Source organism: Geotrypetes seraphini, chromosome 8, assembly GCF_902459505.1.
Source record: "Geotrypetes seraphini chromosome 8, aGeoSer1.1, whole genome shotgun sequence".
In the NCBI taxonomy this organism is placed as follows: domain Eukaryota; kingdom Metazoa; phylum Chordata; class Amphibia; order Gymnophiona; family Dermophiidae; genus Geotrypetes; species Geotrypetes seraphini.
In genome coordinates, this window is record NC_047091.1 from 128,660,082 (window position 1) to 128,685,674 (window position 25,593).

The window sequence follows — 25,593 nt, forward strand, 5'->3', positions numbered from 1 at the left end:
GCTCGAACGGGCCGGCGTGGGAGCCCTGCTCCGCCCCCCCATTCCCGCAGGAGGACACCACCTTAAAAAGACAAACCCGACGCCAGCACCACACAAGCCAGCTCGAACGGGCCGGCGTGGGAGCCCTGCTCCGCCCCCCCGTTCCCGCAGGAGGACACCACCTTAAAAAGACAAACCCGACGCCAGCACCACACAAGCCAGCTCGAACGGGCCGGCGTGGGAGCCCTGCCCCGCCCCCCCCGTTCCCGCAGGAGGACACCATCTTAAAAAGACAAACCCGACGCCAGCACCACACAAGCCAGCTCGAACGGGCCGGCGTGAGAGCCCTGCTCCGCCCCCCCCGTTCCCGCAGGAGGACACCATCTCAAAAAGACAAACCCGTCGCCAACACCACACAAGCCAGCTCGAACGGGCCGGCATGGGAGCCCTGCTCCGCCCCCCGTTCCCGCAGGAGGACACCATATTTAATTCGACCCTGGGTCAACGGCGCCTTAGTGAGCGTCTCCGTGGAGCACCTGAGAGGAGCACTTGCGGACCTAGGAACCGGGAACACCACTCCACAGGACCTCCTGCCGACTTCCAACATAAGGTAAGGAGCGTGAGATCCCCGCTCCTCCCCCTCCTCCCAGCACGAAAAAAACCGGCCACTCCCGATCCAGCTGGGACTCAAAGGGAGAACCATTCCTTCTACCTAACACTCCGAACCAGACATCAAAAATGAAGCTCTCCTTGCATACACACACACTAACCACCCTTTTGATAATCCTCCTCATTTCTAGTTGGAAAGCAGCAGCAAACAACTTTCCCACCACAACCACAACTTCCAGTACAACCAACTTCCAACATCCCAACAGAAGAATAATCACATCAAGAAACTCGAACCACCACGCCAGCACTCAACACTCCATCACTGTTACCTGGAGAAGAAGACCAACACTTCCGAAAACAAAATCTCATCTATCTCCCACAACACTCATATACCCGGAAACAACACACATTCCCCAGACTGACACGACCTCCCTTACATGTGCCTATGTCAACATCAGAGCTCTAGGACCCAAAACAGAAAACATAAAAAATTGGATAAAAACAGAAAAACTTGACTGTCTGTTCCTCACTGAAACCTGGTTAACCTCAGACACAGACCCAAGAATAAAAGAAGTATGCCCGCCGGGATACAAAATAACAGTAACCTGCAGAGAAAAAAAAAGAGGAGGAGGACTAGCAATAATAATCAAGAATTCCCTAACTCTAAACATACTTGAAAAAACATCCACCCCGCAAATGGATCTCCTAGCATGTCATCTCACAAACCCAACACTAAAAAACTCACTAAACTGCTTGCTCTGCTACATAACACCAGGAAACTGGACCACAGTGAGACCTGAATTTGAAAACTTCATCTACCAAAACTCATTAACAGCAGAATATAACCTCATCCTAGGAGACCTAAACCTACACCTAGAAGACACAACCTCCACACCAGCAAATAACTGTCTATCCTTCCTCAAAGCCTTATCCTTCCAGATCCTAAACCCACAAACCACCCATGAAAAAGGTCATCAACTGGACATTGCTGCATTCATGACTCACCAACCATCCAATCCAGCAATCCAAACTCCTAACGGAACATGGTCCCCATCCCTATGGTCAGACCACTACACATACAACTTCAACATCAACTGGACCATGACCAAACACACACCCCAATCAAAAAAACCCACATATACCACACGCAAACATATCGACCCAACCATCTTTTGGTCAAATGTAGACGAAACTATACAAGACTGCGACCCAAAAAACTTCATCTCCCACTGGAAAAATGTGTCCACCAACATCCTTGATGATCTGGCCCCCCTACAAACCAAAACTAGAACCAGCAGGAAATCAGACCAATGGTTTGATAATGAATTACTCCAACTCAAAAGACAGTGTAGAAGATTAGAAAGAAAATGGAGAAAAAAGAACCAAGATCAAACAAAAACCGAATGGAAAAAAATCAACAAACAATACAAAAATCAACTAAGGGATAAGAGGAAAAGCTACTATACTAACCTCATAGGCACGGAAACCCAAGATTCCAAAAAAATATTCCAAATCCTGAAAGAATTAACAGACACCAAACCATACACAACCACCACGAATACTCCTCCACCATCACCCACCCTCTTAGCAGAACACTTCAAGAACAAAATTACCAACACCAGAGCCACTCTCATCCTTAACCCATCCCATCAAAACCCAATCACAATCCATCCTCCAGGAAAAGAGGCAACTGCAGCAGACAGAATTTGGACTCAATTCCCCAACATACAATGGTCAGAATTCAACAAATTCTACAAAAAATACAGCCATGCCTCCTGTGACCTCAACCATTGCCCCTCATATCTCCTCACCACCTCTAGTGTAAAATTCCGCACCACAATTCTTCAATGGATTCAATTCACGCTCACAGAAGGCACATTCCCTGCTGACCTCAGCGAAATCGTCATCACCCCAATCCAAAAAGACCCAAAAGCACCACAAAACCACCCATCTAACTTTAGACCTATAGCCTCAATTCCGCTATATGTCAAAATTATAGAAGGCCTAGTAGCCAAACTCCTCACCAATTACATAGATGACCACAACCTACTCCACCCCATGCAATCAGGCTTCAGAACAAACTTCAGTACAGAGACACTACTAGGCTCCCTTATGGATACCGTCAGACAACACCTTAGCACAGGGAAAAAAATGCTTCTCATACAACTGGACTTAACTGCGGCATTCGACTTAGTGGATCACAACATCCTTCTACAGATCTTAGACGCAATAGGCATCTCAGATAAAGTATACTCTTGGTTTGAAGGATTCCTAAAACTCAGAACCTACAGCGTAAAATCAAACAAAAAAAAGTCAGAATCCTGGTCAAACCCCTGCGGCGTACCACAAGGATCTCCACTATCCCCCACCCTCTTCAATCTCTACACTGCTTCTCTAGGAACGCATCTGGACAATATGGGCATAACCACCTATAGTTATGCTGATGACATCACCATCCTCATCCCATACGATCACTCTAAACCTACCATGACAGACAAACTTCACCAAACACTTGAAACAGTCACAACCTGGATGAAAAATCACAAACTTAAACTCAACCAAGACAAAACCAAATTCATCCTTCTCGAAAATGACAAGATCCAAACCACAACCAACTTAGACATAAACACAATCAAATATCCCATCCAAACCACCATAAAACTACTTGGCATGACCATAGACAGATGCTGCACTATGCAACCGCAAATAAATAAAACAATTCAGAAATCATTCGCAATCATGAGAAATCTGAGACAAGTCCGAAAATTCTTTGAAAGAACACAATTCCAACTTATAGTACAATCCCTAATACTAGGGATATTGGACTACTGCAACATCCTCTTCCTTCCTTGCCCTGCAACTACGATTAGACAACTCCAAACAATCCAAAATACAGCTTTGAGACTCATCTACTCATTGAAAAAACATGACCACATCACTGAAGCCTTCATCAACTCACATTGGCTTCCAATCCAAGAAAGAATCCAATTCAAATTCTACTGCATACTATTCAAAACACTACACGGAGACAGTCCATCATACTTGAACAATCGCCTCATACAAGCACCCACTACAAGACAAAGAAAAACGCACGCCCCATTCATACCCCCCCCAATCAAGGAAGTAAAAAGAACAAAACTACACGACGGCCTCCTAGCCACCCAAGCCGCAAGACTGGACAACCAGATCTCCAACCTCTTGATGACCACCCCAGACTATAGGACGTTCAGAAAAGAAATAAAAACCACACTTTTCAAGAAATTCCTGAAGCAGCAATAACATCACGACCGCTTAGTAACTCTAAAACTGACACTTGATCTACCCACTACTGCACTAATAATAACAAAAGAACTCCCACTATGACCACCTATTAACTCTTTTACAAACCACCTCACCCTCAACAACCTGCTAAATGTTTATAAGATCTACAACTTACCTCTCTAGCTAATCATTGTAACTCTGTTTTTTTTAAACTAACCTTTTGTAATCCGCCTTGAACCGCAAGGTAATGGCGGAATAGAAATCCCTAATGTAATGTAATGTAATGTAATGTAAAAGGTGCTGCTGATGTGACAGGACCATTTATTTAATAACTGCTTTATTTAAAACTTGCTATACCACCTGGGCTATATGCAACAGATCTCGATGGTTTACAATACTAAAATATAGTCTGGAATCTCTCTCTTCCCCATTTCCCTTCAGCATCTGTTCCTCCCAATCCCACCTTCCCAAGTTCTCTTCAGCGTCTGTTCCTCCGCACCCCACCTTCCCCAGTTCCCTTCAGCGTCTGTTCCTCCACACCGCACCTTCTCTAGTTCCCTTCAGCGTCTGTTCCTCTCTACCCCACCTTCTCTAGTTCCCTTCAGCATCTGTTCCTCTCCACCCCACCTTCCCCAGTTCCCTTCAGCGTCTGTTCCTCTCCACCCCACCTTCCCCAGTTCCCTTCAGCGTCTGTTCCTCTGTACCCCACTTTCCCTAGTTCCCTTCAGCGTCTGTTCCTCTCCACCCCACCTTCCCTAGTTCCCTTCAGCGTCTGTTCCTCCCCACCCCATCTTCCCCAGGTCCCTTCAACATCTGTTCTTTCCAACCCACCTTTCCTCCACAGCAGGCAATTTCTCTAAATGTGCTTCCTACCAGCAGCCAGAGTGTTGAAATCGCGTGTGGCTGCCGTAAAGGTCGTCCCTGATGCAACTTCCAGTTGCATCACAGATGACGATTACGGCAGCCACACGCGATTTCAACGCTCCGGCTGCTGGTAGGAAGCACATTTAGAAAAATTGCCTGCCATGAAGGTAAGGAGCAGGGAGGGAGATGCTCAGGCAGTGGCGATTGGGCAGCAGTGATCAGGAGGAATGGAAGGAGGAAGATGCTTGGGCGGCGGCTATTAAGTATGGAAGGAGGGAGCGCCATCGGTGACGCCATCAGTGATCACGCGCGTTCCCTCCCTTCACTCCGGAGACAAGGCCGTACCCACAGCAATCACTTCTTTTCTCTCCCCCATTTCGTCGGGTTACCCGTGGCTAGCCGCTGGTAACAGCCACCGTGTCATTCTCTACAACACACTACCCAGTCTTCAGTAAGCAAGCAAGCCGGCCAGACCCTGCCAATGAGGCCAATCCAATTCAGGATGCTGGAACAGTAAAACTAAAAGTAACGGAGCCCCGGCCCCAAAAACCAGAAAGACAAGGGAAGAAAATTATAAGTGATAATTCAGGGAGTCGAGCTGCTAGTAAGTAGCCATCTGTGAAACAAACCGAGGGGCTTCATCTAGCTTGTCAAAAAATGAGGTTTCCCTTTGTAGCAAATCTTCAGCTTGTACAGGTACAGAAGGGTGGTGGAGTTCAGCACATAGTGGGGCATAGGCTTTGCACTGCATGGAGACTCAGGCGGAATACTCCTGGAAGCAGAACACCTGTTTGTTAGCATATAGCAGGGGACCCATTGCACAAATAGCCCGCAAGATCTCCATTTTATGCACAAAATTAAGAAGCTTAAAGATCACAGTGCGAGGCCGCTCCTCCGGTACACACTTAGGCCCTCTATGCGCAGAGGTCCCGCAGTGGACTAATTCCAAAGACTCCACCAGCCACGTTTCAAGAAACTCCCATAGCTCTGACTTTGCTATGGATTCCAGAAGTCCAACTAGACACAGATTTCCCCAGCATGAATGATTTTTGATATCTTTTAATTTTTCTTCCAAGGCTACCCTTGCTTTGGAGCATCTCTTGGGAAGTTTTCATGCGCATCACATTGTCCTCCAGCACCAAGATTCGCTTGCAACAAGCAGAGAACTCACCGGTAAGAGATTCTAGACAGCCATCCACGATATCCAACTTATCAGTGATCATGTGTAATCACTGATCCAGGGAAGATTTAATGGCCCCTTTGACTTTGGACACAATCTCCTGTACCCATGCGGAACTGTTGGAGGAACCACCTGGGCCTTTCTGTCTGCCATCTTGGGGTCCAAATGCTTCCCTCACTCTTTTTGGGGGACTTTTGCTGCCATATTGGGTATTCAACTGCAGTTCCAAGAGAAAGAGGGTCTGAATTTGACAGGAAGAAAAATGTGAAAAGAGAGGCTTCTAAAAAAAGGTTAAATTTTCCAATGTAGAGAGAGCTCGAGGCAAACGTCTGCTCTCTAGCTCAGCATCACGTGATCCCCCTCGTGCATATCGCTTTTTAAATCGTGCTAGCCAACCTAAATGTGCAGAAAAGGGCTTCACATTTTCCTGGCCCTGGGTGATGTGTTTATAAATATCTGACTTTCATCCTCACAATAATGTTGTCCACTGCGCATCTTTTTCCATCCACCATTTGCATTATCCACAAATTTAGCCGCTTGTTCATTTTTCCATTGACTTATCATGAACCACAGATGTTGTTTTGGAGCTTTCCAGTGCACTTTCATGAATAGGCCAACGAATATCTTCTTATTGCCGGATGGATGGGATTGCTGATTCACTAACATTAAACTTGCGGCTAATAGCAGAAACAGACTTGCCAGAACGAAGTCTGTCTAATACACACATTTTGTCACTAAGACACATCACATGTGTTTTTTCTTTTTCCATTAGTTGCTTACAACTCACTCCCTGGACGCTTGGTGGCCATTTTCAAAAGTGGAAGCAAAGAAGATTTTTAAATATGCAGGTCCGTGAATACACAAACACAGCAGCACGAATAGTAGTCACAATTTGCACACCCATGGATACGCAAACTCACAAATATTGGACAAGCGAATAGCAAGAATGTACTGTAGCAGGGACTGTACTAAGACAATGGAACCATTGCCTCTGTGGCTCACCAATCCTGCTGTCTATGACTATGCTTATGGTATATTATAAGGACATACTAGGATATATTTTATTAAGCAAAACTTCTAATATTTGCACCAGGATGCAAATTCAAGTTAGGCTGGGTCCCAGTACAAGAGTTCTTAGATCTGTAAGGAATGGCTATACCACACTCCTGTTCTAACAAAACCCACATAAACTGCTGAGTGTCATGATGGAGGAGCACTGAAAAAAAAAATTTTCTGCATGATTGACTGAGTCATGCCTGCTCCATATGTTCTGCCTTTATAAGTGCATTATCTATTTCCTATACCTCAACTAATCTACACAGCTTTCAACTCACTCAACTGCTGATTGGACCACTGGATGCTCCCTCCCACTAGCCTTCAGATTCACAACAGATGTGCTGATCATTAAGCACCCCCTCCTTACCACTTCCCTCACGAACCTGCTTAATGTGCGCCATGTTCCGAATACCAAAACCAACAGTATATATGTCAAACTTCTCATCAACAAAGGGCAGCTCCTCAGCATTTCCTACGACCCAGGACAAGCCTGCCAATCAGAAAATCATAAGTAAAATCATAAGTATAAGCAGCATTTTTTTTTTTTTTTTTAAACAAGGTGTAATCTAGTGGTTAGAGCAGTGGGTTGAGAATCAGCAAAGCCAGGGTTTAGATACTATTTCCACTTTATGCTTGCGTCCTTGGGCCAGTCACTTCACTCGCCTTTTCTTCAGGTTTGACACAAAATTGTAAGCTCAATTGGGCAAGGAATAACTTGTGTGTTGTTTATGGTTTATTTAGTTGATATACCATCAATCACAAAAATGCTGAACCTGACAAACTTACTTTAAGCTTGAATTTGGAAAATTTGAATAACAAACCAAAAATCCAAATCTAATGCAAATGGAAGACTAAATCCAAGATTCAGACAATAAATTTACTCTTATCAACAGGGCCGGATTAAAGGGGCCCACTCACCATCACCTTTCCAATTTTTTTTTTTTTAAACGGCCATGACAGCAAGATCAGGCCTCCCTCCCCAATGACAGCAAGATTGCCCCCCCCGATCACAGCAAAATCAGGCCCCACCCCGGCATCGACAGCAAAATCAGCCACAGCACCTGCAAGCGGTGCTTAGCCCAAAGTTTCTCCTCTGACGCAGTTTCCTGTTTCCGCCTGGGCAGTGCGTGTCAATCAGAATAGGCCCGGGAGCCTTAGGTCCCTCCTGGGGGCGGGGCCTGAGGCACATGGGCCCAACCCGACCATGTGCCCAAGGCCCCGCCCCCAGGAGGGACCTAAGGCTCCCGGGCCTATTCTGATTGGCCCAGGCACCTTAGGCCCCACCAGTAGGCGGAGCTTTGGGACGGATGGGCCAATCCGGCCTCATTCCGTCGTTGGCTGCCTGCCGGACAGGCGGGTTTGGCTCCCCTCTGTCCGGCCAACTACACAAAGGTACGGGGAAGGGGGGTGGGGGTGTCGTAGGGGTCGGCCAGGGGGGTCGCGGGTCGGCTGGGGGGGGCGGTCGGAGGTTCTTGGGGGGGGCGGTCGTTGGGGGGAGGGGGGTTTGCGTCGAGGGCAGGAGGGCCTGGGATCCCTCCTGCCCGTAATGTAGTGCGGGGTGGGGGTAGGGGGTCACCGTGGCCAGGAGGGTTTGGGCTCCCTCCTGGCCCGATATTGTCGGAGAGTTGGGGAGTCGGCGGGGCAAGAGGGCTTGGGCTCCCTTTTGCCTCGATCGTATCGGGGAGTCGGCGGGGCAAGAGGGCTTGATGTTAGAGAAAGGGCAAACCGCTGGAAGAGGAAGCAGCGCAGGCGCAGGGCTCACAGAAGGGCCGGGACTGCCAAGAGGAAGCAGCAGGACACCAGTAGGAGCTTCTACATGATGGGGGGGTCAGGAGGCTGTGGGGGTGCGAGCGGTCCTTCAGGATGGGGGTGCGGGTGGGAGTGCGTGCGAGCGGTCCTTCGGGGTGGGGGTGCGGGTGAGCAGTCCTTCGGGGTGGGGGTGCGAGCGGTCCTGCGGGGGGGGGGGTGAATCGGACGTCGGGGGGGAACTATGTAAAAAAAATTTTGTACAACGCGCTCATGCGTATAACGCGTAAGGTTATGCACGGTTTGTAAAAGCCACGTATAACGCGCGCGTTATATGCGAGAAAATACGGTAGCCACTTCTGCCAACTGCTGTGTCCCCCAACCCCTGAATAGTCTGGAACTCCCAGAAGCTGCTCTCTCCCAAAGTCCTTGGGAGGATTATGAGTTCCCTGGGGAGCATCCCCAGCAGGAAGGGCCCTCCCCCTTCATTTCTACTCATGAGTAGATTACTTATGGGAAGCCAATATGGTCATCATTACTTTCTTTTAGCCTCTCCATACCGGCATTGGACCCCACCCTGTCTTTTGTCGTGTTCTTCTTCTAGGTGTTGCATATGCAGATTTTGTTTTTTCTGCAAGTTCTAGTATTTTTCTAGGGCCGGGGTTAATTTCCCAAAAACATATCTTATTTCATCAGAAATTTTGCTTCGAAAATATTTAAAGGAAATTTTGGGACTTCTAAACTCAGATTCTTTACCAATTTCAAATTGTTATTATATCCCACAAAAGAAAAAAATAGGTTTAGAGAAGAGGGTGGATCAATTGGTATCAATGGATTTAAATCTTACTGAATTCCTAGAAGATTCACTTGATACCATACAGAATTGGTCCACCCTATTAATTACCTGTTCTAATGAGATGGATAAGAGTTTAATTATGAAAACTTATTTCCAGAACAAGTAAGTAAAATTTTGTGGTGATGTAGTACAAATATTTCCTGATGTCTCCAGACCTACTCAGATGAAAAGAAAATTATTGCTTTCTTTAAAGCCCAGAGTTTTGGCTATTTGGTGCAACATTTTATTTAAAATTTCCTTGCAAATGCATAGTTCAATTGCAAGGAAAATAATATATTTTCTGGGACTCAATTCAGCTGGAAAGTTTCTTAAATTTGAAAGAACATAAGATCTAAATATCTGATTTGTTTTTTGAGGAGAAATAAGGAAACACCTAAATGTTTAGAAGAGTTTTTTCTTCTCTCCCTTTTTTAGATTTATCTTGGGTAATTATAAAGTTTATATTTTTTCTAAGTTTGGGAAATTACTGTTCTTGTTTTCCTGTATTAAATTTTGTTTTTAAAGTAGTTAGCCTTCCCATAATGTGGGCTAGATGGAAGTAGTTTATGATGTAAAGATTTTTTTTTCGTTATTTACTTTATTGGATTTTAAAATTCCATTCCTAAACTGTTCTGGATGTAGAACTGTGTAAAAAATTATAAATTAAAAAATTAAAAAAAAGATCTGGCAGGGAGTGAGCAAACTCCAGGGCATTACTGTCCCAAATCACCTCCAAGACCAACAGATCGAATATGATTTCTGCCCATTTTGGAGAAAAGCACACAGTCGGGCACCCACTGGAATCAGAGGGGGTGCCAGCAAGGAGTCATTGGGCAGGATGGGGCGTGGGTGCAGCGGCGTAAGGATTACAAGCTCTTCGACGGGCCCCCCAAAAGGACTGCATGCGTAGAAAGAAACAACCCTGGAAAATCCAGAAGAGGAGAAGGGAGCAGCCCCACGCCCAGGGCGATATATGCGTAACTCCCGCAAACGACCCCGAGCAGTGCTACCCCTAACAGCCAGGAGAGCACAGTCTTCAGGCAGGCAAAGCACTTTAGAGTCCGTCAGAATCTGATCTAACTTATCCAAATCCTCTCCTAACAAAAAAGACCACCTAAAGGGAAATATAGTAAGTTTAGTTTTGAACGCTGCATCCACCACCCAAGTGCGACAAGCGGTAACTGCAAAAGCCATAGACTTGACGGATGTCCGCACCAAGTAATAAAGGGCGTCTGAGAGGAAAGAGGCTGCCATCTCAATCTTTGCACTTCCTGATCCACCAAGGACTGGTCATCAGACTCACGGTCAAGGACACGCTCGGCCCACCGAAAAACAGCCCAAGCCACGAGCCCCCCCACAAATAGCCACCTGGACTCATAAGTCAAAGACATTAAAAGACCTGCTGAATCAGAACTGGGAGCATGTCTCTCTGAAAAAGGCGCACCATGGACCATGGTTGGAAAAACCGAATCCCCGGTACCAGCGTCCGTCCCCTTAACAGGATCCTGGAGGTCTCCCCAAAGGTCCAGGTCCTCACCAAAGTCAACACATTCCTCAGACCACAAGTCTTCGTCCCAAGTAATCCGCGGGTGCTTGGACAAGGGAGGAGGCAGAGGAGGCGGTAAAGAAGTAAAGGGGGGCAGAGCTGCAGGGGGTGTGGAGGAAACCTCCTCCTCAGGGCAAATGCAGAACTCCCAGCCATCTGAAAATAAGCTCTAAATGAAGTAAAAAATAAATCAGAGGAAAAACCCCCTGGCAGCCCCCATGGGACTCCTGCCACAGCAGGGGACCCAGCTAAAACCTGCCCCTGTTTTCACAAGACAGGGGGAAGGTCACCTGAGGCTGCAGAGAAACTGGAGGGTCTTCCTGCCAAAAGTTATGCTATGAAAATAGCGAAGTTGCGCTATGAAAGTAGCGAAGTTGCACTATGAAAATAACCCCTCCAGGGTCTGTAGCGGCTGAGAAGCCTGAACTGTCCCATCTGCTAAAGCAAGCATCAGCTGTGAGGGAATTCCCAGCCGCTTCAGCAGCAATCTACACAGGCTGCTTTGCGGCCTTCTATCTCCTGTGCGTTCCACTGCTAATGATGTCATCAGCAACGCTGCAGAGGAACACCCATGAGATAGAAGGCCGCGAAGCAGCCTGTGTAGATTGCTGCCGAGTGCCGACACTGCCGGTTTGTTATAAGGTAGTCCTGTCTTGTGATTCGGAAGGGAGGAAGAGATGGCTAGAAAGATATTGCACAAGGGGATGGTTGAGAGGGGAGGAAAGATGCTGCACATGTGGGGGAGAGAAAGGAAATTGTAAGAATTGGGGTGGAGGAGAGGAAGGGAGAGATGATTATTACATGAAAAAAATAAGATATCCCCGAAAATAAGATCTAGTGCCTTTTTTGGGCCCCAAATTAATATAAGACAGTGTCTTATTTTCGGGGAAACACGGTAGGAGAAACTTTTGGAGAGGCAGGATCCCATTGCTCTGGATGACTCAAGCTTTTAAGAATAACTGCAGCTGGTGTTTCCTCTAAGCCAGGGGTGTCAAACTCAATCACATTAAGGGGCTGAAATCCAAAACACAGGGTGTCGTGGGCCAGACCCCGCCCCCATAATAATATTAATTGTAACACCATTTTTTCCATTCATTTTTCATATATATACACATACAATATAATGGTTAAAAACAAAATTAAACTACACAAAGCACACTGTATGCTTCTCAACATTCATTCCTACCAGAACACAGATAACAAATACAGGACCAAAAACTAAAAGTACTAATATATACAAACGGTTCATAGTCTGTCGCACACGAGACACCAGTGCGCCGACAATCTAGCGCTGACAATTCGGCGCAAGGAAGAAGCGCGCCGTGGAAAAACTTAATTTTAAAGAGCTCCGAAGCAGGGTATGAGTGGGGAATCCCCCTACTTTACTGCATAGTGTTCGCGCTGCTGTTGGGGGGGGGGTTGGAACCCTGCATTATAGAGAAAATGGAACTTCCGTTTTCTCTATAATGTGGGGGTTGCACCCCCCCCCCAACGGCAGCTCGAACACGATACATCCCCCCCCGTCAGAGCTCTTTAAAACGAAGTTTTCCCGCAGCGTGCTTCTTTCTTGCGCCAAATTGTCAGCGCTGGCTTGTCGGCATGCTGGTGTCTGGCGCGCGATTATCCCGTCACCATACAAATGAAACCCTAAGATTCAAGACTCTGCAAGCAGTACAACCTCAGAGAAAAAGAAACAAATGCATTTCTTCCTGAACAGTGCAAAATATAGACAGAAAATGTAAATTCTCAAAATTGACACAATTCAATCACTAAATTCAAAATAAAATCATTCCCCCTACCTTTGTTGTCTCCTTCCCTCCATGTTGTGCCTCAACTAGGTGCCTCCCTCCGGCAGGTATCTTACTTTCTGGCCAGCTCCCACCTGGCCGTTTTATGCGGTCTGCGGTGCGATGCCTTCAATGTTATCTTCTGGCTGGTTCCTCCTCCTCACTGCTGCAGTTGGCACAAAGCCGTGGGCGGCGGCTCCTCGCATATCCTGCTCCTGAACTGGAAGCCTTCTCTCTGATGTCGCCAATGTCAGAGGGAATGCTTCTGGATGAGGCGTGGGACGTGCAAGGAGCCACTGCCCATGCCTTTGTGCATACTGCAGCAGTGAGGAGGAGGGAGCCAGCCAGAAGATAACACCGAGGGCATCACACCACAGGCCAAAAACAAAGAAAAGGGCAATTAACTCAACCCAAGTACTAATGTTGAGTGACTAAAAGAGGATACGGCAACTGTTATGAATAGTCACTCTATGTACCTTTACAGAAAAATTCCAACAGATCTTAATCAACTGTTATTGAAACTTATGCTCAGAGACATGAAGGCGAATGTACCGCCTCACCACCCAATCATCACATTGTTCAATACAGTGTCAGAATGATAGCAATAGTCACTATTGAATTTATAAAAGCCAAATAGGCTATAAGCTTAATATCTTATATTGATGGCTTTAAGATGGGAAAATTAAGTCTCATTAAGTTTTACTTCTTCCTAAAAATCCAATGGATTTCTAGGAAGAAGTAAAACTTAATGAGACTTCATAATCCTAAGTTTGAGGTGGTGTAGAAGAGCAATGTTGGTTCCCTGAAGCAGTACCGAAACATGCCACGTCAGAACCAGTGAATTTTGAAAGCTAAGTTTTTCCATCTTAAAGCCATCAATATAAGATGTTAAGCTTATAGCCTGTTTGGCTTTTATAAATTCAATAGCGACTATTGCTATCATTCTGACACTGTATTGAACAATGCAATGATTGGGTGGTGAGGCGGTACATTCGCCTTCATGTCTCTGAGCATAAGTTTCAATAACAGTTGATTAAGATCTGTTGGAATTTTTCTGTAAAGATACATAAAACGGGCAGGCAGGCCTTGAGTTTGGCACCTGTGCTCTAAGCTGTGCACGTGTGCGCCAAAAGAGGAGTGCACACACCTAGCAATTGTACACAGAAGATGTCTGCTGGCTGTCATTATACTGCACACACTGAGTGGAGGCTGAAAATTTGCTCAAACATTTTTTGTGCACACATGGGCCAGAAAAAACTAGACACATAAAAATTGCCATATTGGGACACACCAAAGGTCCATCAAGCCAGTATCCAGTGGCCAACCCAGGTTCTAAGTAATAAAACAGATTTCATGCTGCTTATCCTATGAATAAGCAGTAGATTTCCTTAAGCCATCTCAATAATGGCCTATGGACTTCTGTTTTAGAAAACATTGGCTGTGGAAGGAGGGAGGAAGTTGAAGGTAACAGATAGAAAGAAAGGAGATAAATGGAGAAAAAAAAAAAAGACTGGCAAGTAATTTTCCCCATTACTGGAAAACCTCCAGCATAGATATAGTACTTACCTTCGGTATAACCAAGTTGCTGTGCTTTTTTCTTCCCAAAGGTCATCATCTTTGGGTTGATGTCACAGATCACAGCATGAGAACCACCCAGCAAGTCCTGCCCTGTCTCCTGATAACTCTTAGAGATTTCCAGCCATGACAGATTCTGCCATGATTTCAGGTCACGATGCATTTGAGCCTCCCGTTGGGAATGTATATAATCAAGAAAAAGAAAGGCAATGTCACCTTGATTAGAAAAGGAAACACAGGATAAAAAAAATAAACAAAGATGCAGATGAAAAAAATGTTACCACACAAGAGATTACGAGATGGATGGGAAACAAAAATGCTCTCCTATTCTCCTCGTTGCCAAATATAATCCAGAAACCAATGACATTGATGCCAACAAGTTAACAATAGCTAGGTACTGTCCAAGGGAAGATTAAGTACTGACCTTGATAATCTTCTTTCTAGTAAATAGGCATAACATTCTTAAACACTTGGGTTGTTAATCTCTGATCCCGAGATCCTGTGTAGAGAACCTCATTTAGTTTTCCACGCCATCTCCCTTTTCTCTGGGCTGTCCTGCAATTCCTCAGCAGAGAGCAGTGAAAAGGAAGAGGTGCTGAAAACAGTGATCAGTATCTCCTGCAACAGACTCATAGGAGCAGATGAAAGACCCTTGGTTCAGCATACCATCCCTATTGCACTGGAAGTTCAGATATCAGTTTCATTAATTTCAGTAACAGTTTAGACTACTACAAAACTTAGTGGTAAGACACAGAGGGAGGGGGGCCAAAGTGTTGGATTATGCAGAGGGTAACATAGTAGCATAGTAAATGACAGCAGAATGCCATTTGGCCTATCCAGTCTAGTCAAATATTCTTTCCACTCTGCTAAAGACACACCCTCGTCTGCGACCACCTGCAAAATTTCTCCAGTCTTATATGTCTTCTTATATTGTCTACCCAGTGTGTAAAAAAAACCAAGAAAAGGCAGACAATAAAAATAGACTTGAGAAGAAATGGTATCCTAAAAATATAAAATTTCTACACTTGCAGCTGGCAGAGAATGCTAATCTAGCAAACTGATGGGCCAACTGTTTTTTCCTGCCATCATCATCTGTGTCACTTAGGTGCAGCTTTACAGAGGCAAGAACATTCTTCATCTACCAGTATAGCACAGTTACTTACCGTAACAGTTGTTATCCAGGGACAGCAGGCAGATATTCCCACACATGGGTGACGTCACCGACGGAGCCCCGCAGCGGACAGCCTCGAAAGCAAACTTGCTTGAAGATCTCGATCTTTCAAGCACTGCACCGCGCATGCCTTCCCGCCCGAACTAGGGGGCGCATCTCCTGAGAGGATCCTCAGTTCAGATACCTAGCCAAGAAGCCAACCAGGGGAGGTGGGAGGGTTGTGGGAATATCTGCCTGCTGTCCCTGGATAACAACTGTTACGGTAAGTAACTGTGCTTTATCCCAGGACAAGCAGGCAGCATATTCCCACACATGGGTGACCTCCAAGCTAATCAAAAGGGACGGAGGGAAGTTGGCAATTTACGAAAAGAGATTTTGCAAAACAGATTGGCCAAAGCGGCCATCCCTCCTGGATAAGGTATCCAGACAATAATGAGAGGTGAAAGTATGAACCGAGGACCAAGTGGCAGCCTTGCAGATTTCCTCAATAGGAGTTGATCGGAGGAAAGCTACAGATGCCGCCATAGCTCGAACTTTATGGCCCGTCACTCGACCTTGCAAAGGAAGACCAGCCTGAGCGTAGCAGAAAGAAATGCAAGCAGCCATCCAGTTGGAGATTGTGCGTTTCGATATAGGACGTCCCAACCTGTTCGGATCAAAAGAGATGAAAAGCTGAGGAGATGTTCTGTGAAGTTGAGTGCGTTGGAGGTAGAAAGCCAAAGCACGTTTACAGTCCAAAGTATGAAGAGCCGCTTCTCCTGGGTGAGAATGAGGTTTTGGAAAAAAATACAGGCAGAACAATAGACTGATTGATGTGAAATTCTGAAACCACTTTAGACAAGAATTTAGGATGAGTACGTAGGACCACCTTGTCATGGTGAAAAACTGTGAAAGGTGGATCTGCAACCAAAGCTTGTAACTCACTGACTCGTCGAGCAGATGTGAGGGCAATCAGGAAAACAGCTTTCCAAGTGAGATACTTGAGGTGAGCTTTGTCAAGCGGTTCAAAAGGAGGTTTCATAAGTTGAGCTAAAACCACATTGAGATCCCAAATCACTGGAGGTGGTTTAAGCGGTGGATGGAGGTTAAGAAGTCCTTTCATAAAGCGAGAAATCATCGGATACACAGAAAGGGGTTTTCCATCCAAAGGCTGATGAAAAGCAGCTATAGCACTAAGATGTACTCGAATAGATGTAGTCTGAAGTCCAGATTGTGACAAATGAAATAAATAGTCCAGAACGGATGTCAAAGAAGCAGATCTGGGTGGTAAATGACATGTAGAACACCAAACAGAGAATCTAGTCCACTTCTGACCATAACATTGTCTCGTAGATGGTTTCCTGGAGGCAACCAATATATCTTGAACAGACGGAGAGAATTGAGAGAAGTCTGTTATGCAGAAAGGTACCAAGCTGTCAAATGTAGAGACTGCAGATTGGGATGAAGCAAAGATCCGTGACTCTGCGTGAGTAGAGAGGGAAATACTGGTAGAAGAAGAGGCTCCCTGGTGCTGAGTTGAAGTAGAAGGGAGACCCAAGGTTGCCTGGGCCACCGAGGAGCTATCAGAATCATGGTGGCATGGTCTGACTTCAGCTTGACTAGAGTTTTGAGAATCAGAGGAAACGGAGGAAAAGCATAAAGGAACTGGTTCCTCCAGTCCAGTAGAAACGCATCCGCTTCGAGACGTTGAGGAGCATAGATGCGGGAGCAAAATCGAGGCAGTTTGCAGTTGAGAGGTGACGCAAACAGATCTATCTGCGGAGTTCCCCAACGAGCAAAAATTTGGCGAAGAGTAGGAGAATTGAGTGTCCATTCGTGAGACTGTAGAAGACGACTCAATTTGTCCGCCAAATAATTTTGTTGACCCTGAATATAAACAGCTCTGAGGAAGATGTTGTGAAGAATTGCCCAACGCCATAATTTCAGAGCTTCTTGACAGAGGGAGTGCGATCCCGTCCCTCCCTGTTTGTTGACATAATACATGGCTACCTGGTTGTCTGTACGTACAAGAATCACCATGTCGTGAAGGAGATGTTGAAAAGCTTTGAGAGCATAGAATATCGCTCTGAGTTCCAACAGATTGATATGACACCGACGGTCTGCTTGAGTCCATAGACCCTGAGTACGAAGACCGTCCACATGAGCTCCCCATGCATACGTTGACGAGTCGGTTGTGAGGACTTTCTGATGAGGAAGAGGATGGAACAGCAAGCCTCTTGAAAGATTCAAAGAGAGCATCCACCAACGGAGAGACTTCCGAAAAGAAGGAGTTATGGAAATCAGTCGAGTTGGTAGATCCACTGATTGCTGCCATTGGGATGCCAGTGTCCATTGAGGAATGCGAAGGTGAAGTCTGGCAAAAGGAATCACATGAACTGTAGAAGCCATGTGACCTAGCAGAACCATCATAGTTCGTGCTGGAACAGTTGAAAGGTGGAAGAGTTGTTGAGAAAGCTGAAGCAGAGCGGCCTGACGTGGTTGTGGAAGGTATGCTCTCAGATTGATAGTGTCCAGAGTTGCTCCTATGAACTGGAGAGACTGAGAAGGAGTCAACTGAGATTTGGGAAAATTGATGTGAAATCCCAAACTTTGTAGAAAAAGAATAGTCTGTTGGGTCGCTGCAATAACCCCTGAAAAAGAGGGAGCCTTGATGAGCCAGTCGTCTAGGTATGGAAATACTTGTAGACCCTGGTTGCGAAGAGCTGCAGCCACGACCACGAGACATTTTGTGAAAACCCTGGGAGAAGAAGCCAATCCGAAGGGGAGAACTCTGTACTGTAGATGAAGGTTTCCTACTTGGAATCTGAGGTACTTGCGAAATGCTGGATGAATAGGGATATGAGTATAGGCCTCTTTGAGATCGAGGGAACACATCCAATCTCCTTGATCCATTAACGAATATAAAGTTGGCAGAGTGAGCATTCGAAATTTCTCTTTGACTAGATATTTGTTGAGAGCTCTGAGATCCAGGATTGGTCGCAAATCCCCCGTCTTTTTGGGAACTAGAAAATAACGGGAGTAGAATCCCAAGTTCCTTTGGAGAAGAGGAACTTCCTCCACTGCTCGTAGGAGAAGAAGAGCTCGAGCTTCTTGAAGAAGAAGGGGGAGATGCGACTGATTGGAAGGACACTCTCTTGGATGGCGATCTGGAGGTACCTGAAGGAGTCGAAGAGAGTATCCCTCTCTTATGATGGTAAGCACCCAGAGATCTGATGTAATGAGCTCCCATTGGTGATAAAATGTGGACAGGCGACCCCCTATGGGGAGGAGAGAATTTGGGAACAGAGAAATTTGAATGCTCAGGTCGAGATTGTCAAAAAGACTGAGCAGGCTTGGTGGCAGCAGGAGTCTGAGACTTTTGTTGTCGCTGTTGTTGAGGAGGACGACGAGGAGGAGGTCTGGAAAAAGCAGGAGTCGTTTTCTGAGGATAACGACGTGGAGTCTGCTTGAAACCTCTAGTTGGTGCAGGTTTCGATTTTGGACGAATGAGGGAAGCAAAAGAGCGTTCATGTTCTGAAAGACGCTTGGTAGCCGCTTCAATAGAGTCATCAAATAACTCATTTCCTTGACAAGGAAGATTAGCCAATCTATCTTGAAGGTTAGGATCCATGTCCACAATACGCAACCATGCTAAACGACGCATGGCTACAGCAAAGGCAGATACTCGAGATGAGAGTTCGAATGCATCATATGAAGCTTGTAGCATGAATAGTCGTAACTGAGAAAGAGTCTTAAGGATGAGTTTAAATTCTGAGAGACGAGTAGTAGAGATATCCGGGTACAAAAGATGGTAAAATCTTCAGAAAATGATTGAAGTAGGATGTAAATATATAGCTATAATTAAGAACTCTATTTGCCATCATAGAGTTCTGATATAAACGACGTCCAAACTTATCCATGGTACGACCTTCTCTCCCTGGAGGAACTGAAGCATAAATTTTTGAAGGATGTGCTTTTTTTAAAGATGATTCTACTACCAGGGATTGATGAGAAAGTTGAGACTTTTCATAACCTTTGCATGGAACAGTTCTATAACGGGACTCCAATTTAGATGGAATGGCAGTGATTGAATAAGGAGTCTCCATATTATGAGTAAATGTCTGTTTCAGAACAGGTGTCATAGGCAATCTGAGGGACTCTTTTGGTGGATGAGGCAGCTCCATATCTGCTAAGTATTCAGGAGTATACTTAGAGTCTGAATGAAGGTCCAATTTGAGAGCTTGACCCATATAAAAAATAAACTTTGCAAAAGAAATGGATTTAGGATCAGATGTTTCTTCAGGCGAGACACTGCGAGATTTAGGAACAGCTGAGTAGGATGGAGAAGCCTCTCTAGAGTATGGAGAAAGTGGTTCTGAGTCCAGACGTAAAGTCATAGAAGAAGCTGTACTGTGAGGCGGAGTAAGAGAATGTTTCCTCTTTAGGCTTCTGGAAGGAGAAGTACCAGGTGTACGTGGCACAGAATGGGTCGAGGTGTGAGGTGAACTGTCTCGACGTGAGTGCTTCGACGGTGATGTCTTCGGTCGAGAAGGGCTTCAAGTCGATGCTCGATGGTGTCGAGATCCATATTTCTGCTTCGAAGAATGAGGCAGAGAAGTCTCAGTATCCAAGGTCGAAGACTCCTTCCGAAGCTTGGAAGCAATAGGTCTCGAATGCTTCGACCGGTGCTTCGGAGGAGGTGAGTCTGGAGAAGAATCCGATGAAGAAACGTTCTTCGGTGTCCTTGATCGGCCTCGGGACACTGGAAGCTTCGGTTGAGTGACAGGCTGATCAGTCCGAGGCAAGGTCGAGGACGGGACCAATTGAGCCACTAAGGAGGAAATCTGAGTGGTGAGTATAGATTTCAGCATGTCCTCCAGCATCGGCACCGAGACAGAAGAATCTGACCTCGTAGGTGCAGCAGTACGCTCCGAAGAGGGCGACCTCGAAGGTGAGTATTCCCTTATCTTGGAGGTACGCTTAGACGAAGGACGTGTCGAGGACTCTGTTGGCTTCTTGGGTATGGTACCTGAAAGAGAATCCGGAGACTTACCCCCCGTAGAAGACTTCGTGGATGGTATTGTCTTCGAGGGAACCGAAGCAGGTAAGGTCGAGGCCTTCGAGACCGAAGTTCCAGCCGGAGTCTGGGTCGAGGCCTTCGAGACCACAGGTGTCGATGTCGTCGGAGTCGAAACCTTCGAGACCGGGGCAGCCGCCGAGGTCGAGGTCGAATCCGAAGGTTGCTCCATGCCAAAAAGTTGAAAAAACTGAGCACACCGGCGCCGAAAAGCCCGTGGAGTAAGGGTGAAGCAACGATGACAGTCTTCTGGGGAATGAGTGGAACCCAGACACTGTAAACAACGGCAGTGGGGATCGGTGACCGAAATCACACGATTACACTGGCGACAACGTTTAAACCCGGTAAGAGGCCGGGACATGGAAAAAATAAAGCCCATGTCGAACGAAAGAGCAAATGGGCCTAGGCCCAAAGCTCACCGGCCGGACAAAAATAAAAGAAAATTTTTTTTTTTTTTTTTTTTATAAAGGAAAACCGAAAAAGAAGAGCACAGCGACCAAACTTAACTAAAGAAAAGAAAAGAAACAGCCGCGGTGAAGAGAAGGCAATGCTGCAGAGATAGAAAACGTGTCTTCTTGTCTCCGCGGAATTAAACGAACTGAGGATCCTCTCAGGAGATGCGCCCCCTAGTTCGGGCGGGAAGGCACGCGCGCATGCGCGGTGCAGTGCTCGAAAGATAGAGATCTTCAAGCAAGTTTGCTTTCGAGGCTGTCCGCTACGGGGCTCCGTCGGTGACGTCACCCATGTGTGGGAATATGCTGCCTGCTTGTCCTGGGATAAATTTTGGTACCATAACTTAAGTTAGTGATGTTTTCCACAAAGTCATGTTACATATTGAAGTTATATTGTACATTTTTTTCACCTGTCCCTCCAGCTACATCCAGAAGTTGAGTTCCAGGATAAGGCTTCATGAGGCGTAGTAGTCTTTCCTTCCAGAGCCTATGTATTCCCAGGGTCATTAAGTCATTCATGATATCGTACTTTTGAGCAACATTGTCAAATACCTGCTGGACTAAGGAGGACAGAATTAAGGCTGATTTTGTCCACAAAATATTTCCCATAATGTTTTATCATATTTCTCAGAAAACCTGGAACCTTGCTGCTATAATTGTATGAAAATTGTATAATTACAGCATCAAAGTTCCAGGTTTTTAGAGAAATATAATGTATATAATAAAGAAATGTTTAAAATTTAGAAAACAATAACCCTGTAACAAATTACAATAAACTAGAAAAAATCAGGTGGTTACCAAGTAATTAAATCAAAAATATAAAAACCACCAGTAACCAAAATGATACTGAAATGATTTTATTAATAAGGAAACAAGCCTCAGATCATGGAGTTACACCGATTCCGGGTTTTTTCAAAGAGACAAACCAAATTGTTCTCTTACTCCTACTTGCATCACTGGCTTGAACCCATCCTACCTACCTATACTTCAATTAATGTTGCAATACTTTACTTAAATTTACTATTTTTTCTTTTTTATATATAAAATTTTTTCTCATAAAATTCATTTGGTATAAATCTCTTAATTCATACTGACATAACTATTCAATCATCTAACAATTCATTTTGGAACACAGAACCGACAGAAAAGCACAGTTACTTACCGTAACAGGTGTTATCCAGGGACAGCAGGCAGATATTCTCACATGTGGGGTGACGTCATCTACGGAGCCCCGACGCGGACAGCTTTTCAAGCAAACTTGATTGAAGATTCAAGTTTGCTGAGCTGCACCACGTATGCGTGCCTTCCTGCTCCACTAGAGGGCGCATCCCCTCCTCGTGGTCTCCAGTTCATATAGCCAGCCAAGAAGCCAACCTCGGGGAGGCGGGAGGGTTGCGAGAATATCTGCCTGCAGTCCCTGGATAACACCTGTTACGGTAAGTAACTGTGCTTTATTCCAGGACAAGCAGGCAGCATATTCTCACATGTGGGTGACCTCCAAGCTAACCAAAAGGGACGGAGGGAAGTTGGCAATTCAAGAAAACAGATTACGCAAAACCGACTGGCCAAAGCGGCTGTCGCTTCTAGACAGAGTATCCAGGCAGTAGTGTGAACCGAAGACCAAGTGGCAGCTTTGCAAATCTCCTCAATAGGCGTTGACTTGAGGAAAACGACAGAAGCCGCCATCGCTCTGACCTTATTTCCCGTGACCCGACCATGCAGCGTGAGACCAGCCTGAGCGTAGCAAAAGGAAATACAAGCCGCCAACCAGTTAGACAAGGTGCGCTTGGAAACCGAACGTCCCAACCAATTAGGATCGAAGGACAAAAACAATTGAGGAACCGTCCGATGAGACTGAGTGCTTTGAAGATAAAAAGCCAACGCCCTCTTACAGTCAAGCGTGTGAAGCGCCACCTCGCCAGGATGAGAGTGGGGCTTCGGAAAAAACACCGGAAGAACAATGGACTGATTGAGATGGAAATCAGACACCACCTTAGGCAAAAACTTAGGATGAGTGCGGAGAACCACCTTGTCATGATGAAACACAGTAAAAGGCGAGTCCGCCACCAAAGCCTGCAGCTCACTAATTCTTCGAGCAGAAGTGAGCGCAAGCAGGAAGGTCACCTTCCAAGTGAGGAACTTGAGATGAGACTTATCCATAGGCTCAAACGGAGGTTTCATAAGTTGAGCCAGAACTACATTGAGATCCCAAACCACTGGGGGGGGGGGCTTGAGAGGAGGATGGACATTCAAAAGACCCCTCATGAAACGAGAAACCAAAGGATGAAGAGAAAGGGACTTCCCATCAAGCTGCCGATGAAAGGCAGCAATTGCACTAAGATGCACTCGAATAGAATTTGTCTTAAGACCGGAGCGAGACAAATGAAGCAAATACTCCAGAACCGAGGACATCAAGACCGACGAAGGATCTAGATGATGAGACGAACACCAGGAAGAGAATCTAATCCACTTCTGAGAATAGCAGAGCCTAATCGAGACCTTACGAGAAGCCTCCAAAATCTCTTGCACCGACTGAGACAAGGGAAGAGAATTCAGGTGGAAAGGAACCAAGCTGTCAGATGTAGAGACTGTAGATTGGGATGTAACAGTGAACCCCGACTCTGAGACAGCAGAGAGGAAAAAACAGGTAGAAGCAAAGGCTCCCGGACACTGAGTTGAAGAAGCAGGGAGAACCACGGCTGTCAAGGCCACCGAGGAGCAACTAGGATCAGAGTGGCATGCGTAAACTTGAGATGCACTAGCGTCCACAAGATTAGAGGAAAAGGCGGAAACGCGTAAAGGAACTTCCCCTCCCAAGCAAGGAGGAAGGCATCGGCCTCGAGACGATCCTGGGAGTACATCCGGGAACAGAAAAGAGGCAGTTTGTGATTGAGAGGGGAAGCGAACAGATCTATCTGAGGGGTCCCCCACCGCTCGAACACCTGGCATAAGACCTGAGAATGAAGAGACCACTCGTGTGGCTGTAGAAGGCTTGTCCACTAGACAGTTCCACTCCCCTTGAATGTAAACCGCACGAAGAAAGATGTGGGAAATTGCCCACTCCCAGAGACGAAGAGCTTCTCGACACAGGGACCAGGACCCCGTGCCCCCTTGCTTGTTGACATAATACATCGCCACCTGATTGTCCGTGCAGACTAGCACCACACGATCCTGAAGCAGGTGGCGGAAAGCCACAGCGGTCAAATAAGTGGCCCGAAGCTCCAATACGTTGATGTGACAGCGACGATCCTCCGCTGACCACAGCCCCTGAGTGCGCAGCCCGTCCAGATGAGCCCCCCAAGCATACTCCGAAGAGTCTGTGGTGAGGACCTTGTGGTGCGGAGGGGCGAGAAAGAGCAAACCCCTTTAAAGATTGGAAGAGTTGGTCCACCAACGGAGCGAGCATCTCAAAGAGGGAGTCACTGCCACGGGACTGGAGCTCGGGTCCCGGTCCTGACGCCACTGAGAGGCCAACGTCCACTGAGGGATCCGCAGGTGTAACCGAGCAAACGGTGTGACATGGACGGTGGAGGCCATATGGCCCAGAAGAAACATCATGCGTTTCGCCGAGACCGAGGTCAGCAGAGAAACTTGCCGGTTCAGACGGACGAGTGTCTCCAGCCGAGGCGGAGGAAGAAACGAACGCAGACGAACCGTGTTCAGCACGGCCCTGATGAACTGTAGGGATTGAGAGGGGCACAACTGAGATTTGGGAAAGTTCACCTCGAACCCCAGACTCTGAAGAAACATAATAGTCTGTCGGGTCGCTGAGATAACCCTGTCCCTCGACGGTGCCTTGATCAACCAGTCGTCCAGATAAGGAAACACCTGGAGACCCTGGGACCGCAATGCCCCCGCGACCACCACGAGGCACTTCGTGAAGACTCGAGGGGACGAGGCCAGGCCAAAGGGGAGAACCCGATATTGGAGGTGCAAATTTCCCACCTGAAATCGCAGAAAACGGCGAAAAGCGGGATGCACCGGAACATGGGTGTAGTCCTCCTTCAGATCGAGGGAGCACATCCAGTCCCCCTTGTCCAGAAGAGGATACAAAACCGGGAGGGAGAGCATCCGGAATTTTTCCCGCACCAGAAACCTGTTGAGACGACGTAAGTCCAGAATCGGACGCAGATCCCCCGTCTTATTTGGAACTAAGAAGTAACGCGAGTAAAACCCCTGCCCCTGTTGACAAGGGGGGACTACTTCCACCGCCCTTAAGCGGAGGAGAGCCCGAGCTTCCGAGAGAAGAAGGGGCCCGATTGGAACAACACTCGCTTGGTGGGTTTTCGGGAGGAACCTCCCGAAAGTTCAGAGTGTACCCGGTGGCAATTACGCCTAAGACCCAAGCGTCTGAGGTGACGGTAGCCCAACGATGGTAGAACTTTCTCAAGCATTCCCCGATCGGAGTGGGATCTGACTGCAAAGCGGAGGGGGCCTTCCCCCATCCGCTCATCCCGTCAAAAAGACGGAGAAGGC

General features: G+C 46.5%; 1 protein-coding gene across 5 annotated transcripts in view; it reads right to left on the reverse strand.

The window, feature by feature from the left end:
• Window positions 1–25,593, reverse strand: part of COQ5 (coenzyme Q5, methyltransferase) — a 62,291-nt gene that overhangs the window by 23,131 nt on the left and 13,567 nt on the right. For 3 of the 5 annotated variants that reach the window (XM_033955896.1, XM_033955897.1, XM_033955898.1), the window contains 3 exons: window positions 21,528–21,677; window positions 14,430–14,654; window positions 7,333–7,439 (listed from right to left, as the gene is read on the reverse strand). In XM_033955896.1, the coding sequence (XP_033811787.1) occupies window positions 7,333–7,439; window positions 14,430–14,654; window positions 21,528–21,677 (482 nt within the window). The remainder of the gene's footprint in view (window positions 1–7,332; window positions 7,440–14,429; window positions 14,655–21,527; window positions 21,678–25,593) is intronic. The other 2 variants (XM_033955899.1, XM_033955900.1) reach the window with 2 other exon arrangements.